The sequence below is a fragment of the Esox lucius genome, chromosome 14, assembly GCF_011004845.1.
Source record: "Esox lucius isolate fEsoLuc1 chromosome 14, fEsoLuc1.pri, whole genome shotgun sequence".
NCBI classification, from domain to species: domain Eukaryota; kingdom Metazoa; phylum Chordata; class Actinopteri; order Esociformes; family Esocidae; genus Esox; species Esox lucius.
The window spans coordinates 37,364,456-37,381,720 of record NC_047582.1 but is presented as its reverse complement, the minus strand read 5'-3'; the positions used below and the strand labels follow the sequence as shown (position 1 = coordinate 37,381,720).

The following is a 17,265-nucleotide window of genomic DNA, read 5'->3' as shown; positions in this document are numbered from 1 at the left end:
TGAGCCTCACAGACAACTATTACAAAATACTGCACACTGTCATTGATGCTAAAGGGGGCAATATACATAATTAAGAACTAAGGGTATGCAGACTTTTGAACAGGGGTCAGTAATTATTTTTCTTTTTTGGGTTAGGGTTTTATATGATTGTCTGCCATTATGTTACAGTTGAAAGTGACTCCCACATAAGAAATAAATGTTTTGCCTGCTCACTCATGTTTTTTTTTTACAAATGGTACATATATTACCAAATCTCCAAGGGTATGCAAACTTTTGAGCACAACTGTGTGTATGTGTATGTATCTATATATTACAGTATCTCAAAAAGTGAGTACACCCTCTCACATTTTTGTAAATATTTCATTACATGTGACACCACTGAAGAAATGACACTTTGCTACAATGTAAAGTGGTGAGTGTAAAGCTTGTATAACAGTGTACATTTGCTGTCCCCTCAACATAACTCAACACACAGCCATTAATGTCTAAACTTCTGGCAACAAAAGTGACTACACCCCTAAGTGAAAATGTCCAAATTGGGCCCAATAAGCAATTTTCCCTCACCGGTGTCATGTGACTCGTTAGTGTTACAAGGTCTTAGGTGTGTTAAATTTGGTGTCATCGCTCTCACATTCCCTCATACTGGTTACTGGAAGTTTAACATGGCACCTCATGGCAAAGAACTCTCTGAGGATCTGAAAAAAATAATTGTTGCTCTACATAAAGATGGCCTAGGCTATAAGAAGATTGCCAAGACCCTGAATCTGAACTGTAGCACGATGGCCAAGACCAGCGGGTTAACAGGACAGGTTCCACTCAAAACAGGCCTCGCCATGATCAACCAAAGAAGTTGAGTGCACATGCTCAGCGTCATATCCAGAGGTTGTCTTTGGGAAATAGACATGAGTGCTGCCAGCATTGCTGCAGAGGTTGAAGGGGTGGGAGATCAGTCTGTCAGGGCTCAGACCATACGCCTCACACTGCATCAAATTGGTCTGCATGGCTGTCATCCCAGAAGGAAGCCTCTTCTATAGATGATGCAAAAGAAAGCCCACAAACAGTTCGCTGAAGAAAAGCAGGCTAAGGACATGGATTACTGGAACCACGTCCTGTGGTCTGATGGTTCAGATTGTGTCAAGCGTGTGTGGCGGCAACAAGGTGAGGAGAACAAAGACAAGTGTGTCTTGCCTACAGTCAAGCATGGTGGTGGGAGTGTCATGGTCTGGGTCTGCATGAGTGCTGCCAGCTCATTGAGGGAACCATGAATGCCAACATGTACTGTGACATACTGAAGCAGAGCATGATCCCCTCCCTTTGGAGACTGGGCCACAGGGCAGTATTCCAACATGATAACCACCCCAAACACACCTCCAAGACAACCACTGCCTTGCTAAAGAGGCTGAGGGTAAAGGTGATGGACTGGCCAAGCATGTCTCCAGCCCTAAACCCTATTCAGCATCTGTGGGGCATCCTCAAACGCAAGGTGGAGGAGCGCAAGGTCTCTAACATCCACCAGCTCAGTGAAGTCATCATGGAGGAGTGGAAGGTGACTCCAGTGGCAACCTGTGAAGCTCTGGTGAACTCCATGCCCAAGAGGGTTAAGGCAGTGCTGGAAAAAGATGGTGCCCACACAAAATATTGACACTTTGTGCCCAATTTGGACATTTTCACCCAATTTGGACATTTTCACAATTTGGTGTAGTCACTTTTGTTGCCAGCAGTTTAGACATTAATGTCTGTGTGTTGAGTTACGTTGAGGGGCCAGCAAATGTACACTGTTATACAAGCTGTACACTCACTACTTTTCATTGTAGCAAAGTGTCATTTCTTCAGTGTTGTCACATGAAAAGATATAATCAAATATTTACAAAAATGTGAGGGGTATACTCACCCCTCACATTTCGTGAGATACTGTATGTATGTATAGGTGTTTACCTCAGGCGTCGCGTCTCTCTGCGAAGGCTATGTGTATCTGCCTGCCGACTGGGAGTGTTCTCCAGGCTGTGGAGGGAGGGGCCAGGAGAAGAGGAGGCGGGACTTTCCAGAGCATTGTCACTGGCTGAGCGAATCAGAGAACGAGGAGATGACAAGCCACTCCCACTAACATGACTGGCTCCGCCCAGACGTCTGCGCTTTGAGGAGTAGGATGGGCTTTCTCTGAAAGGCACTAAGAAACACAATCAGAAAGTTAAACAAACACACACACAGAAACCGACACACACACACACACAGGGACACACACACACAAACACACACAGAAGGAGACAGCAGGTTACACTTAAAAAAACACAAACTCAGAAATAGACTCACACGCATACACAGACAACAGGTTACATAAATACAACCACACATCCACCCACAGACACACACTCACAAAAATCCATCAGGATACACATGATCAAACACACATTTATAGATAAACACAGGGACACACACACACAGGGACACACACAAAGGGATAATAACACAGACACACAGACAAACGGACACACGGACACACAGACAAATGGACACACGGACAAATGGACACACGGACAAATGGACACACGGACAAATGGACACACGGAAAAATGGACACACGGACACACGGACACACAGACCCGCGGACACACAGACCCGCGGACACACAGACCCGCGGACACAGACACGCGGACACAGACACGCGGACACAGACACGCGGACACAGACACGCGGACACAGACCCACGGACACAGACATGCAGACACATGGACACAAACACACAGACACATGGATGCAGACACACGGACGCAGACACACTGACACATCCATTACAGACAGTGGATGGACTCACCAACGTCTGAGGCCTTATGGATCTTAATGATCTCTGCCAGGTCAAAATTCCCAGCAATGATGGCCACCTATACACACACAAACACACCAACACACAAACTTTTGGATCCACTGTGAAGCATTATCACAAAAAACAATTAAACAAACTACGCCTAGATAATATATGTAGCATTTTGCAAAATAATTTTAACCCCTGACTAATTCTGTAATTTTATTGAATTACAAACAGTACATTTTGTTCTGTTTGATATTTTATTTACACACTGACACTGACTTTAAAGGCACATTCCACAATGGGAAACCCTTAGGACATTTGTTTCATGTTTGACGGCTATATAGGTCAGTGTGGGTCTCATACAAAGTTTGCCAGAAGGAGAACGGGAACGGGAAACCTCTATGATACAACTTTTGCACCACAAGATGTTTTGTGTATAGTTGTCCTTGTTTGATAGAAACATTTTACATCTTTCAGTGATGTTCCTATCAGCAGACACAACCCTTAATGTTGTACAAATCATTTAAACACTATATTCAATAGAAAATGTCAGCAAGACAATGTCAAACCACATTCTGCACATATTACAACCAGCATGGCTCTGTAGTTAAAGTCCAGGCACTAAACTGGCCTGCCTGCTGTCCAGACCTGTCACCCATTGAAAACATTTGGTGCATTATGAAATGAAAAATATAACAAAGGAGACCCTGAACTGTTGATCAGCTGAAATCCTATATCAAGCAAGAATGGAAAAACATTTCACTTTCAAAACTAAAACAATTAGTCTCCTCAGGTCCCAAATACAGAGTGTTGTTTAAAGAAGAAGAGATGCAACACATTGGAAAACATGCCCCTGTCCGTACTTTTTTGCTGGCATCCAAAAAGTACGGACATGAGTCAACACGCAAGGTGGACTCGTGTCAACACAATGACACGAGTCAACACAATATTTTGTCATGATTTAATTTGAAGGAATAATTTTTGTGTGACATCTGCTCGCCGTGGCGCTGCAGTTCCTCTTTCTATATGGCACTCCACCTCGCCAGTGTACTAACCACCGGCTGGAGAGTGATGGCAGCAGCACACCCCGAGGACGCACCTGTTTTCACTCAGTCATTAATTGTGTACATATTGTGTTCACCTGTTTTCACTCAGTCATTAATTGTGTACATATTGTGTTCACCTGTTTTCACTCAGTCATTAATTGTGTATATATTGTATTTGTTTGCCACTACACAGCACAGATTACTGTTTCTGTCTCATCGAACGTGAGGTGCGTCATTCTGAATCTGGAACGTGAGTTTTTTTTTTCTGTATCTGGAACGTGATGTGCGTTATTCTGTATCTGGAACGTGATGTGCGTTTTCTGTATCTGGAACGTGAGGTGCATTATCTGTATTTTACTGAAAGATAAGAGATCATATAAAGATTTTTTTTAACCCTAACCCTAACCCATTTGTATGCATGCTTGGCACTCACACTGTCACTTTTTAGAAGTGATCTTACATGATGATATTGAACCTAACATTTTGAACTGGAGTATGCTTCTGTATAATGGATTTGAGAGACAATGGAAGATCAATTTTCTAACTATGGATTGAAGAATGTATATACTAATAGCATTTAAACTGCAACAGTTTTATCAGGCACAAGAAAGGAAATAATAATTATATATATTTTTATGGACATGCTACATTGCATCGTTTAACAAGTAAATCTCATTCTCATGCCCCTTCTGGACAATTGTGCGTGAAACAAATCTCACGAACCTAGAATACTGTCAAACATGATACAAATCACCTTAAGGTCCCTGTACGGTATAATGACCCATTACATTAAAGCTGATAGTCCCACATAAATACAAATTCAAATACAAAGTGCTGAAAGCCAAAATAAAAAAATTAACTGCCTGAATACTTCTGGAGTTCATAATACTATCTCTATCTGTGTATCATTTAATATACCGCAGGTGTATTCTGTGTTGTAGATCATTACCTGAAAAGCTGTCTGGTTGTTGTAGTTCTTAATGTCTTTATTTGCTCCTCTGAAGAGCAGAACTCTGGCACAGCCCTCCTAAGGAAAGAGATATCACAGCAATCCTGGTTACCAAGATTACCTGTTACCTGCTGGTTATCTGCTAGTATAAAGCAACCAGGTGCTGTGATTTCTGACCTGGTTGTATAAAGCACACAGATGCAGGGCAGTGTTTCCTGAAGCATTCTGGGCGCTCATATCAGCTCCATAGAACAGTAGGTGCTCCAGGTGCTGTACGTTCCCATGGCGACATGCCTGGAGAGTAACAAAACAGCACATACATATAACCATGACAACAAATACGGAACATAAGGCACTAGTCAGCACTCAAAGGTCAAGACACCAATCACAGCCCAGAAGAGACTAACTGAAAAAAGCGAGCATTGTAAAGGTAATGGCTGAGTCTAATTTGATCCATGGCTCTGCAATTGGTTCCATAAAGGACATTCACAGTGTAACTGCTAATCAAGTAGATGTAACTATTGTGGCTCAAGGCTCCTATTTGTGTCTCTCTCCCGCAAAGCAGGGAACTTTAGGACCATGGAGGACGACCCCCAGGAGAGAATTGAAATGCAGACGGTCACTGGACTGTACACGAGGGACACGCAAGTAGGGCAGAAGCTTCTGGAGGCATCTGTGAGGGGCAGATCAGGCTTGATTCAGGCAACATAAAAGGAGACACTCAAGGGTGAAGCAGGGAACTATGCTTTGTAGTGTGTGTAGTGTGTGAGGGGGTGTAGTGTGTGAATTGTGTGGGTGTGTAGTGTGTTTAGTGTGTGCAGTGTCTAGTGTGTGTGTAGTGTGTACAGTGTGTGAGGGTGTTTAGTGTGTGTGTTGTGTGTACAGTGTATGAGGGTGTGTAGTGTGTGTGTGTGTAGTGTGTGAGTAGTGGGTGAGGGTATGTGTAGTGTGTGTGTAGTGTGTACAGTGTATGAGGGTGTGTAGTGTTTGTGTAGTGTGTGTATAGTGTGTGAGGGTGTGTAGTGTGGGTGTAGTGTGTGTGTGTAGTGTGTGAGGGTGTGTAGTGGGTGTGTAGTGTGTGAGGGTGTGTAGTGGGTGTGTAGTGTGTGTAGGGTTGGGAGAAGGAAAACCAGGCATTTCATTGCCATAACTTGTTATTGCAAATGACAAATAAACCCTTTGAATCCTTGAATCCTTTGAATAAATCCTTGAAGTGTTGGTTCTTGCTCTGCATGCTAGTTCTCACATGGGCTAAGAATGCTTGCCCGTCCATTATCTAAGATGTAGGTCTTCATGACGCTCACCTCTTTTGGCTTGTGGGCACTGCCAAGACATACGTCAGCTATAATGATCCATCCTAAATCTAACCTTTGGGCATAAGGGGCATTATGGGGGCCGTTGAACTGTTTTCTTACTTTATGCACCCTCAGGATGTTCCTTCCCAACAACAGAATAATTTCTGCATTTGGTTCCAAGGGTGGTATCTCATCAGCTATTGTCTTCAAATGGTGGTGATGAAAGGCAGATTCGGGAGTTGGAATTTCTGCTCTGTTGTTTGGGACTTGGTTGCACTCTATTAGAGTAGGAAGTGGGAGGTTGATCTTTCCATTAGCCAACTCTGCTGTACAGCCAATAGCTCTTCTGCCAGTTGTTTCAGCAGTCCCAGCACATGTTGTCAACATGTATGGTGACGTGGTTAAGAAACTCTGACCTTGCTAACGACTTGTTGCGTTGGTTGTCCAATATAGCATACATTTTCCTTTCTTCATCGAGCTGCCATTATGATAGACGTTGACCAGGCATATTTTTGACAAGATTGACACTAAAGCCCTTGGCGCATACTCCTGTGCACTTGGATGTCACAGCTGGATGTGATGACTCTTTCTCCCCGCCGTGCTCTGAGCCAGGAGGGGATATATTCTTACCCCATGGTGCTGGTCCTGGGTGTAGAGCTGTAAGATGCCTGTCGCTGTTGCACTCTGAGCATTTGACAGATTTTTCACAATTCCTGGCTTTGCACCAGAAGCAAAGAACATTTTCTTTCAGCAATTGCTTACGGTCTTCCAGCTGCATAATTCTAAATACCTGGGGTGAGGCTTCATTTGGGTAGGGTACTGCTTGTCTGGTTCTTGAGTTTTTCTTATGCTGTCTGTATAGAAAGGAGTTCTGGGGGCTCACACATCAGTTTTGTGGACAGAGACAGGTGTCCTCACACTATCATGGCTTCTGCTGAACTTCTCTCAACTAGGGAATGCAGAGAGTGAGGATAGATGGAAAGTGGGGACATTTCTTGCCTTGGCTTCTCTCCTTACGAAGCTTGAAAATAATGTAAAGGGTTGATAGGCAACACGATGTTCCTCTTTATATCTTGATCCTTGTGCCATCCATTTTTCCTGGATATTATAGGAAAGCTTCTCCACTATGGGATTAGCTCCTCTGGCGGTGTCCAGGTATTGTAAACCTGGTAAATATTTATCTTGCTACGCTGCTTCAAAGCTCAAGCAGTAACTCTCCCAGTTCACAAAGCCTTTGGTGATTTTTACCATGTATCTTAAGTAAACTTTCTATTTTTGTGAACAGGGCAGTCTCGATTGCCTCTGGTGAACCATAGGATTCCTCCAACATTTGTCTAATGTTGACAGACTGTTCAGCTGTCTCTTTCCTGAGCCATTTAATGAGCAGGTCGAACTCCTCTCCTGCATTTAGATCTAAGCCTTCTATTACATTTAGAAATGATCACTTCCAAGCTACATTGTTCTCTGGCTGATCATAACATTGTGTTAATCCAGTAGACACCAACTGATTTCGGGCTAAATATCTAGTGAGGTCGGATGTAGCACAGTTATTACAGAGAAGAGCCTGAGTATTAGCTCTGTCTGTCATGTTAGCTTTCATTGCTCTGCTCAAAAGTGTACAGGATGGTGTGTTTGATTGAGGTGTCGCTGGACTCTACTCGGCTCATTACATTATGCTGGAATGACGTCTCACCTACTCTGAAGTACGCTGTTTTTGACTCTGTTGAGGAAGTTGGAAGTTTCTTATTTTCAGCCCCAACAGATTCGAGGTCGGCAGCTGCCGCCTCCATTACAGATGCTTCTGCCAGAGCTGCTTCAGCTTCTTTTTCCTGTTCTAGCACCTCTAATGCTGCTGCAAGGCAGGCTTTCTCTCTCTTTTTGAGCATAAGTGGCCCTTGTTTGTGCTGCTTCAGCTTTAGCACATGCTTTTGTTGCTGCTATGCTGACCCTTGTTGCAGCTGATGATAAGGATGACTTTGAGGATTTGGATGTGAGATGAGACAGAGCTCATTTCCATTATAACTTGCAGTTCAGTTTCAGCTTCTGTGATGTCACTGTCCATCTTAATGGCTGCACTTGATCAGAGATGTGTGAATTGTATTCTGTTGGTTGTATCTGTCTGCAGTTGTTTGGATTGGCGGATGATGGCTCCCACTCAGAATATATCTTTTCACTGTACTGGCCTTACTGAATGTTCCTACTATTCAGCTATCCAGTACAAATAATAAGGATATACTTGTAAATACTACATATTTACTAAATAACAGTACAAAATAAAAGCTTAAAGCATATACTGGCGTATGAATTGTATCAAATTAGTTGCTATACAAATGAATTGCTACTGTAGTATTAAGTAGCTACCTAGCTTAACATTGGCTATGTACAATATCTTAGCATCCATGCTACCAGTTTTGAAGTATTCATCTACATCTAAATAATGCCATGTTTCAGAAATATGTGAATAGAAACTAGATCTGTATAGATGTCAAACACACAGATAAAGCTACACAGAAGAGGATGCGAATGGATGTTTATGCCACATTTCACACTTGCTTTTCCAATCCATTAAATTCACCACTTCCTGGAATCTCAATTAATGAGACAGGAAGTTGAGCCCTAGTAACACCAGTCAGCAACAGGTCGTGCTAACAATATAAAGTGGGTCCAGAACAGTATTCAGACCCCTTCACTCATTTATCACTTACACAATTTTTTTATTCCTTGTACGGTGCATAATCGGGTTATAATACGATAATACAATATGGCTGCCAGTAGCCATTATTATTTCATTTCATTTCCAATTCATTCAAGTGATTTATGAACACACAATTGATATCTGCTGTTATTTACCTTTATGAAACATCATCTCTGGATGAAGCAAATTTAAAGTGCCCCATTTGCAAGGAGTTCTCAAAAAGTGAACAATAAACAGTACAAATGATGAAGACATTGCACTTGATTTTACAATGTATTTAGAGCAGATAGCTTGGGTACAGATGGAGGCATTGCCATAATTATCTGTTCCTAAACACTTTGAATTGCTGTGTATTATATTAGGCAACAATTTAATATTACAATTATTGGTGTGTATTTCCCACCATTTGCCAATAAAGCTATGGTAAAATACAAAATAGAACATGTAGCTACATTTATGTCCACTGAAGTGATTATCCTCAGAGATTTTTACCTGAATAACAGGACGCAGATAGTATAAAGGAGCTGTGCGTTGAGTTAAACCTAACACAGCTAAACATTAAATTCTGATAAATATTAGGCAGATTGTGTTTTTCCATTTGTTAATAGTGACCATTGCTCATTGTGTGTTACAGATATTTTAGAATTCTGTGAGCCAAACCATGTTTTCTCACTAAAATACATTTTAGAAATTGTAGTTTATAAGCTTTTTTACAAGATTTTTACCAAAATTACCTTACTGCCTTTCTTCCAATCAGGGGGCTGAACTGGCACAGGAGTAATTATTTAGTGTCTAATATCCATAGCAGATAAGCCTTACATGTAAAAAGTGAAGAACAGATCCAACCTCTGGTTTAATTCTGAAATATCTGATCCACGACAAAGGCTACTGTAGTGGTTTATTCGGTACGGTCATGATGGTATCAGTACTACAGTAAATTGGGTAATGGGAGGGGCCATTGGGCCTTGGGAGTTTGGGCTGTATTGGAAGGGAGGTTGGAAGTAAACGGAAGTCACCTTGGCTCCGTGCCTGCGTGTGTTATTATATCTCCACAAATACTACAACTACGAGAAAATATTCCAACTTCGGATGGTGACATTTAAGAAAATGGGAAATGTATGTATGTATGGGAAATGTATGGGAAATGTATGTATGTATGACACTTATTAGAGAAACAATATTGGTTTAGAGTTTATGGTTAACTATTTAATGTAAATATGCTAACTCACTGTAATGGAAATTCTGCCAAACTCTGGAAGACAGTAAAATCCCCAAACAACAGTGCCAACCACGCCATTGCTACAGAAGATAGTTTTAGATCAAAATGCAATGTTGATGCCTTGAATTACCATTTAATTGCAGCAGGCAAACTTTTTGCAAAAACTCTATACTTAACCCAAATGCAAGAGGAATACATGGAAATCAAGTAATCATGCCAGAACACTCTGATATTAAGAGTTTTTGCTGAGTCTATTTACTGAAAAGGTATCCTTCTTTTGCTAGATTTAAAGCAACAATGCCTGTTATTCCAATAGTCATGTGCCTTCTACAGCAACAATGCCTGTCATTCCAATAGAGATGTGCCCTCTATAATAGTTACGAATTCATTCAAAAATCTCAAGAAAAAAAATTTGTACTCCACTAATGAAGTGACAAACACAAATATTCTGATGTGATATTAATTGTATTTGCTGTTTTAATGAGAAAGTTAGTTAGTGTGTGTGTGTGTGTGTGTGTGTGTTAGTCGGTTTATCTCCTGCCAGTTATTCTATGTTAGTGTGTGTGGGTAGTGTATGTGTTACCTGGTGATACCTGGTGTGTCACTGAAAAGGTGTCACCTGGTGATACCTGGTATATCATTAGCCAGCTGTTCTGTGTAATTGTGTGTGTATGTCAAGATTTGTTCTCTGGTGTTTCTTCTGCCTACTGTTCTGAGTAAGTGCTTGTGTTTGTGTGTTACCTGGTGTGTCTCCTGCCAGCTGTTCTTTGTTAGTGTGTCTAGGTGCGTTAGTGTGTGTTAGCATGTGTGTGTGTGTGTGTGTGTTAGTGTGTGTTACCTGATGTATCTCCTGCCAACCGATCTTTGTTAATGTGTGTCTACGTGCGTTAGTGTGTGTGTGTTACCTGGTGTATCTCCTGCCAGCCGTTCTCATCGGTGCTGCCTATGACAGCATGTTCATGTAGCAGTAGTTCACAGCAGTAGGGATCTCCACCCACGATGGCACTGTGGTACAGAGGAGTCAATCCTCGACTGTCCTTATAGTCAGGAGATGCACCTAGATCCAACACAGTCTGCAACACATACATCACACACATTAATACACCACAGACACACACATATACATGTCCACACACAAACAAACACACAGATTAAGCTTAAAAAACATTGGTGGTTATGCATACATGGATGTTTGTGTGTGTGAGAGTATGAGTTAGAGTTGTCATTGGGCATGAAAATTCAAACCCGGTCCAACCCGAGTCACTCAGATGAAGCCTAAGCCCAGGCCGGGTCCAATGTAACTGAAATTAAATGAGCCCGGGCCAAAAAAAAAGCCAGATAAGGTCTCAAAGTGAGACCGCAATTTAACCTGGTTTTGAACACAGTGAGACCACAATTTAACCTGGTTTTGAACACAGTGAGACCGCAATTTACCCTGGTGTTGAACACCGTGAGATCCCAATTTACACTAGTGTTGAACACAGTGAGACTGCAATTTACACTAGTGTTGAACACCGTGAGATCCCAATTTATACTGGTGTTGAACACAGTGAGATCCCAATTTACACGGGTGTTGAACACAGCGAAACTGCAATTTACACTGGTGTTGAACACAGTGAGATCCCAATTTACCCTGGTGTTGAACACAGTGAGACCGCAATTTACCCTGGTGTTGAACACAGTGAGACCACAAAGGTGGAAACCAGGATATTAAAAGAAATTAAAACTAAATGTAAATAACTGTTAAATATACAGGGTATTATAATTGGGATTTTTTTTATATAATTATGTCTTTATTTGAATCACATCAGCCTATGGCCTGTTTGTAATTAGTGCTATGCTCCTTGTGATCTGTCCTGAAACAAACTTTTTAAATGTACAGTATCTCACAAAACACTGAAGAAATGACACTTTGCTACAATGTAAAGTAGTGAGTGTACAGCTTGTATAACAATGTAAATTTGCAGTCCCCTCAAAATAACACAACACACAGCCATTAATGTCTAAACTGCTGGCAACAAAAGTGAATACACCCCTAAGTGAAAATGTCCAAATTGGGCCCAAAGTGTCAATATTTTGTGTGGTCACCATTATTTTCCAGTACTGCCTTGACCCTCTTAGGCATGGAGTTCACCAGAGCTTCATATATATATACGTATATCAAATACATATAACACCCCTGAAAGTACAAATAATGTATTACTGTAGAACTTTACACATAAGTCATGTCCAATCAGAGCATACCCGATGTACCACTCTGGAAGATTTACGTACATCAGATACCCTAGCCCAGGGACCTACAGACCATGCATAAGACCCCTCCAAACATTGAAACGTGTAGCTTAAGTTTTCCAGCTATATTTACATACTGTAACCCAAAATATCCAAGTGCAAATACGATTTAAAAAAATCCTCTGAAAATTAATTACAACTAAAACTAAATTAAAATATCCAATTTGGATAAGTGATAATTCTTAGAATTGCAAATATGTTGAAGTATTACCAATCACCTTTGAGATAAAAAATCATGCTAATTGGCTTCCATCTGCGATCAACTGTAGTGAATTTGATTTGTTCAGAATAAAAGCAGTTGGTGAAAGAGGACTCCACTTCTTAGTAGTGCAATTCAAAGCAAAGAACTTACTTTCAAAATAAATAGGAGTTGGAAAGGTATACGTCAGGGGATGCAAAAAGATTTCAGAGGCTTTTTCTATCCGTTGGAGCCTAGTTAAGATTATTATTAAGAAGATGGTTCATGTTTCTACATGACAATGACCCACAGAACACCAAAGCAACCATACAGTAGCTGAAGGACCACAAGGTGAATGTCCTCGAGTGGCCCAGTCAGAGCCCTGACCTAATCGAGAATCTGTGGAATTACTTGAAGAGTGTAGTCCATTAGCGGTCACCATACATATTCACTGAGCTCAAACAATTCTGCAAGGAAGAATGGACAAATACTGCACTGTGTAAGTGTGCAAAGTTAGTCGAGACATGTTCATAGAGACACGTGGCTGTAATTTAGGCAAAAGATAGTTCCACCAAGTATTAACTCAGGTCGGTTTTCACTAATCCAAATAGGTATTTTACTGTTAAAATGTGTATACATTTTTTGAGTTTTGTTTTATTTTATTTTCAATTGGATATTTTGGGCAACTGTGTGTAAATAAGTAAAAAAAATACAACAGATTTTTGGGGATTTCATTTCAGGCTGTAAAGCAACAAAATGTAAACATTTTGAAAGGGGGTGGTGACATTCTGTAGCCACTGTAGGCCAGCGCTCACACACATTGCTGTGTGTCATATCTTTCTATATTATTATTATATTTTATGTAAATATACTAATTATTATTCAACTAAAGAGCTCATGATTCATTATTATTATTCCATTAAAGAGCTCATGAGTCATTCATACTTTTAGATATAATACATGTTTAAAATAAAAAACAAAGGGAGTCTTAAGTAATTAAAAAAACAATAATTTTTGTATTATTGCAGTAGTAAAGCTAAAATCTATGGTTAACAAACGCTAACACAATATTACAGAAAAAAAATCATATGGAAAATAACATAGTAACTTTGTAAAGGGAACATTTCGAAGTGAAATAACATCACCTTGAACACCACTGTTAGGGACATTCCTGGGAATTCTGGCTGCTCTAACAACATGCCCTTCTTGAACACCACTGTTAGGCATATTCCTGGGAATTCTTGCTCCTCTAACTTCATGTCCTTCTTGCAGCTAATGCAATGTAGAAGAGATTGGCATTTTGTATTTTTTGTTATTTTTGTATTTAAAAAAATATCACCTTATTACAAGCCCACCCAAATACATTTTCTGTCAGGACTCAGCCCTCCTGAACTGTTTGTCTGTCATTACATCTCCCCGAGTACCAGTCTCCTTGTTCCCGGCACTCCACGAAGGCACCCATAATCTCCACTGATCCTGAGCACCTGCACCAGTCTACACACCTGGGGGGCTGATTGCCACACTCCCTTCCAACTACCTGGATCACCTATCTGCCTTCCGGTTATCGACCTTCCCCTGTATTGACTCCCCACTCGGTTAACTGAACCCTGCCTGACCATTCGACCATTCTTGCCTCCCGGACTTCGTACCTCTGCTACCCACTATCCACCCTCCAACAATACATTCATACCCGCCTATGTAATTCTTACGTATCTCCACTGTCATCTCCAACTACTACAATAATCATCATCCATGTCCTTTTACCCCGGTGTCTGTATCTGCTTCTGGATCCTACCTCTGTCCTGAGTCCCGGGAATCGTGACATTTTCATTGAGCTGGACTGTCGGCCTGTCTGGTTTGGGCAAAATATTTGACTATAGTGTGTTTGTGTGTGCGTGCGTGTCTGTATGCATGTTTGTGTGTGTGTGTGTGTGTACACTTACTGTGAGAGCAGCATGGTTCCTACAGAGGACTGCTCTGTGCAGGGCTGTGATTCCATCTCTGGTCCTGAAGTCCAGATGAGCTCCTCCACTCCTCAGAACTTTAATCAACTCTGCACTGCCCTCCAGCTGGACAGCGAGAGTTAAGGGACACTCTGAACACACACACGCGAACAGACACACACACGCAAAAAATTTACACCGAAATATTTTTAGCCATAATATGTGGTTAGTTATCAATGATTATTGTGTGTAGTTGTGTGTGGTACAGTGTGTAGTTGTGTGGGGTTGTGTGTGCTTTAGTGTTTGGTTGTGTGTTGTTTAGTGGGTAGTTGTGTGTGGTTGTTTGTAGTTGTACCTGTTTTAGTGTGTAGGTTTGTGTGGTTGTATGTAGTTGTTTATGTGTCATTGTGTGTGGTTGTGTGTAACTGTGTGTAGTTTAGTGTAAATTGGTTGTGTGTAGCTGTGTGTGGGAAGACATTTTGAGCGGTGGTGCCGACAGTGGTTTTGTGTTGTTTAGTGTGTAGTTATGCGTTCGTGTATTGTTGTGTGTGGGTCTATGTTTTGATTAGCGGGTATTGATAGTGGCTGATCGCGTTATGTATAGTTGTGTGTGGTTTAGTGTGTCATTCTGTGTTGGTGTATTGATAGTGGCTGATCACGTTGAGTGTCATTGTGTGGGGTGCCGATAGTGGTTGATGGGGGGGGGGGGTGTATGGTTTCCTACGGATATGTGTGTGTGGATCTTAACCACTGACCTCTAGACATTACTCTAAACAACCCTACCCACTGACCTCTAGACATTACTCTAAACAACCCTGCCCACTGACCTTTAAACATTACTCTAAACAACCCTGCCCACTGACCTTTAAACATTACTCTAAACAACCCTACCCACTGACCTCTAGACATTACTCTAAACAACCCTACCTACTGACCTTTAAACATTACTCTAAACAACCCTACCCACTGACCTTTAAACATTACTCTAAACAACCCTACCCACTGACCTCTAGACATTACTCTAAACAACCCTGCCCACTGACCTTTAAACATTACTCTAAACAACCCTGCCCACTGACCTTTAAACATTACTCTAAACAACCCTACCCACTGACCTTTAAACATAATCCCAAACCCTGAACCCTAACTACTGACCTCTAGACATAATCCCAAACCTCTAGACAAGCAAGACCTCCTGGCTAGTTGGTTACTATTAATGGTTTTCTGTGTGCTGCACGTGCATCTGGGTCCCCTCACCTCCTGTATCTGCATCATGAAAATTAGGATCAAGGCCTTTCTCCAAGAACCTGGATACTTTGTCAATGCTGCGCTGATGAACATACTCCATAAACCTCTTCAGGTTGGCCTGAAAAAGACAAAAATTTAAAGAGAGAGAACTATAGGAATTTTCTTTATTAAGTACAGTGCATTTACACAAATGCAGATTTTTACTTGGCTTTATGGAGCTGCTAATATTTGACCACACAAAAGGACTGAAAACATCTTAACATAATATTTATATTTCCACTGAGGATTTTTGCTCGGTCTCAAAAAGCGGTCCTTGATTCATTGCCAGTTATAGACACTAAGAAAACAATAGTGGCTGATATGATAAATCCAGGCTTATTAATTAGTGCAGCTCCAAATGGGGCTGGAGCTCTAATACATTTAATCTAACATTACTTTTGAGATTCATCCCTAATGCCACTACCAAAGTGTGGGGACACCAGTGTCCTTGATAACTACTATTAAATTGTCCTTTGTTAAAATACTTGAGGCATTCGTAAATAATCAGTTAATTTCCTTTTAATCTAAACATTTTAGAATAATTTTTGAACAGATTTCAATCTGGTTTTAGTCCTGAGCACAGTACTATTACAGCAACTATACTGGTTGTAAATGGTACTGTCAAAGCCTTAGATTTGTTAACCTGTCGAAGGCGTTTGATACAGTACATAATTCAGTCTTATTGAAAAGGCTGCCTTCATAGGGCCTGGCCAAGGATACTTGCCTCTGGTTTCAAAATAACCTTAGTAAAAGAACCCAGGCTATTGTACCTAATGGAATGAAATATATATTTATTGTAGTCCACAAATGACTTCCACTGGGTTCTGGCTCCCTCTCTGAAACAAGCTGTGGCACCCCAGCAATCTAGCCCTAACCCTAACCCTAGCCCTAACCCTTTGCATTATATATTGGACAAAATCAGGTAACACTGGATCTTTGCTGACTGTAGTCAAATAACAAAAAAGTCCACATGTTATCGCAGGCTTCAAGATTACCACTTCAAGGCAACTGACTGCAGACTAGGAATCACACCTCATCAATAATAGCAGATATATAATATGTAGACTTTTTGAGTTGTTCTGTATTCACTAGTGTCACTACGTCTCTGTCTTTGCTCCCAAATAACCTTGCAGGCATCTGCAGCATGTTTCCAGACACTTTCACAGAGGATGTTGAGTTGACAGTGGTCCTGCTGAGCAGAATGGAGCATTGGCTTGGATACTTTATTCCAGTGAATCTCTATTTTAAACCCATCAATTTACAAAAGAGCATTTTTTGGCTTGATAAAGACAGGTGGGGTATTTCCAGGTTGATTGGGTTGGACAATACCAAGGTGGTCTGGTGGTTCAGGTTCAATGAAATTATTTGGCTGTGGTGGTTTCACTTTGCACATGATCAGGTTCAAGCTCAATGACACTCGCATGCACCTGATGAAGAACAGCAGGTCTACCAGCAATGTGACCAGCATCATTTTGTCATTAAATTATATATGTTGCTTCCTCTGAATGTGCAGAAGAAGCTGGTCTGCAAAAAACAACTTTTTATGTATAATATT

General features: G+C 41.1%; 1 protein-coding gene across 1 annotated transcript in view; it reads right to left on the bottom strand.

The window, feature by feature from the left end:
* The window catches only part of shank3b (SH3 and multiple ankyrin repeat domains 3b), a 133,412-nt gene that overhangs the window by 76,153 nt on the left and 39,994 nt on the right, over nt 1–17,265 (bottom strand). The window contains 7 exon segments of the mRNA XM_034296770.1: nt 1,936–2,167; nt 2,813–2,879; nt 4,802–4,879; nt 4,979–5,095; nt 10,916–11,083; nt 14,424–14,575; nt 15,681–15,789. Coding sequence (XP_034152661.1) covers nt 1,936–2,167; nt 2,813–2,879; nt 4,802–4,879; nt 4,979–5,095; nt 10,916–11,083; nt 14,424–14,575; nt 15,681–15,789 — 923 coding nt within the window.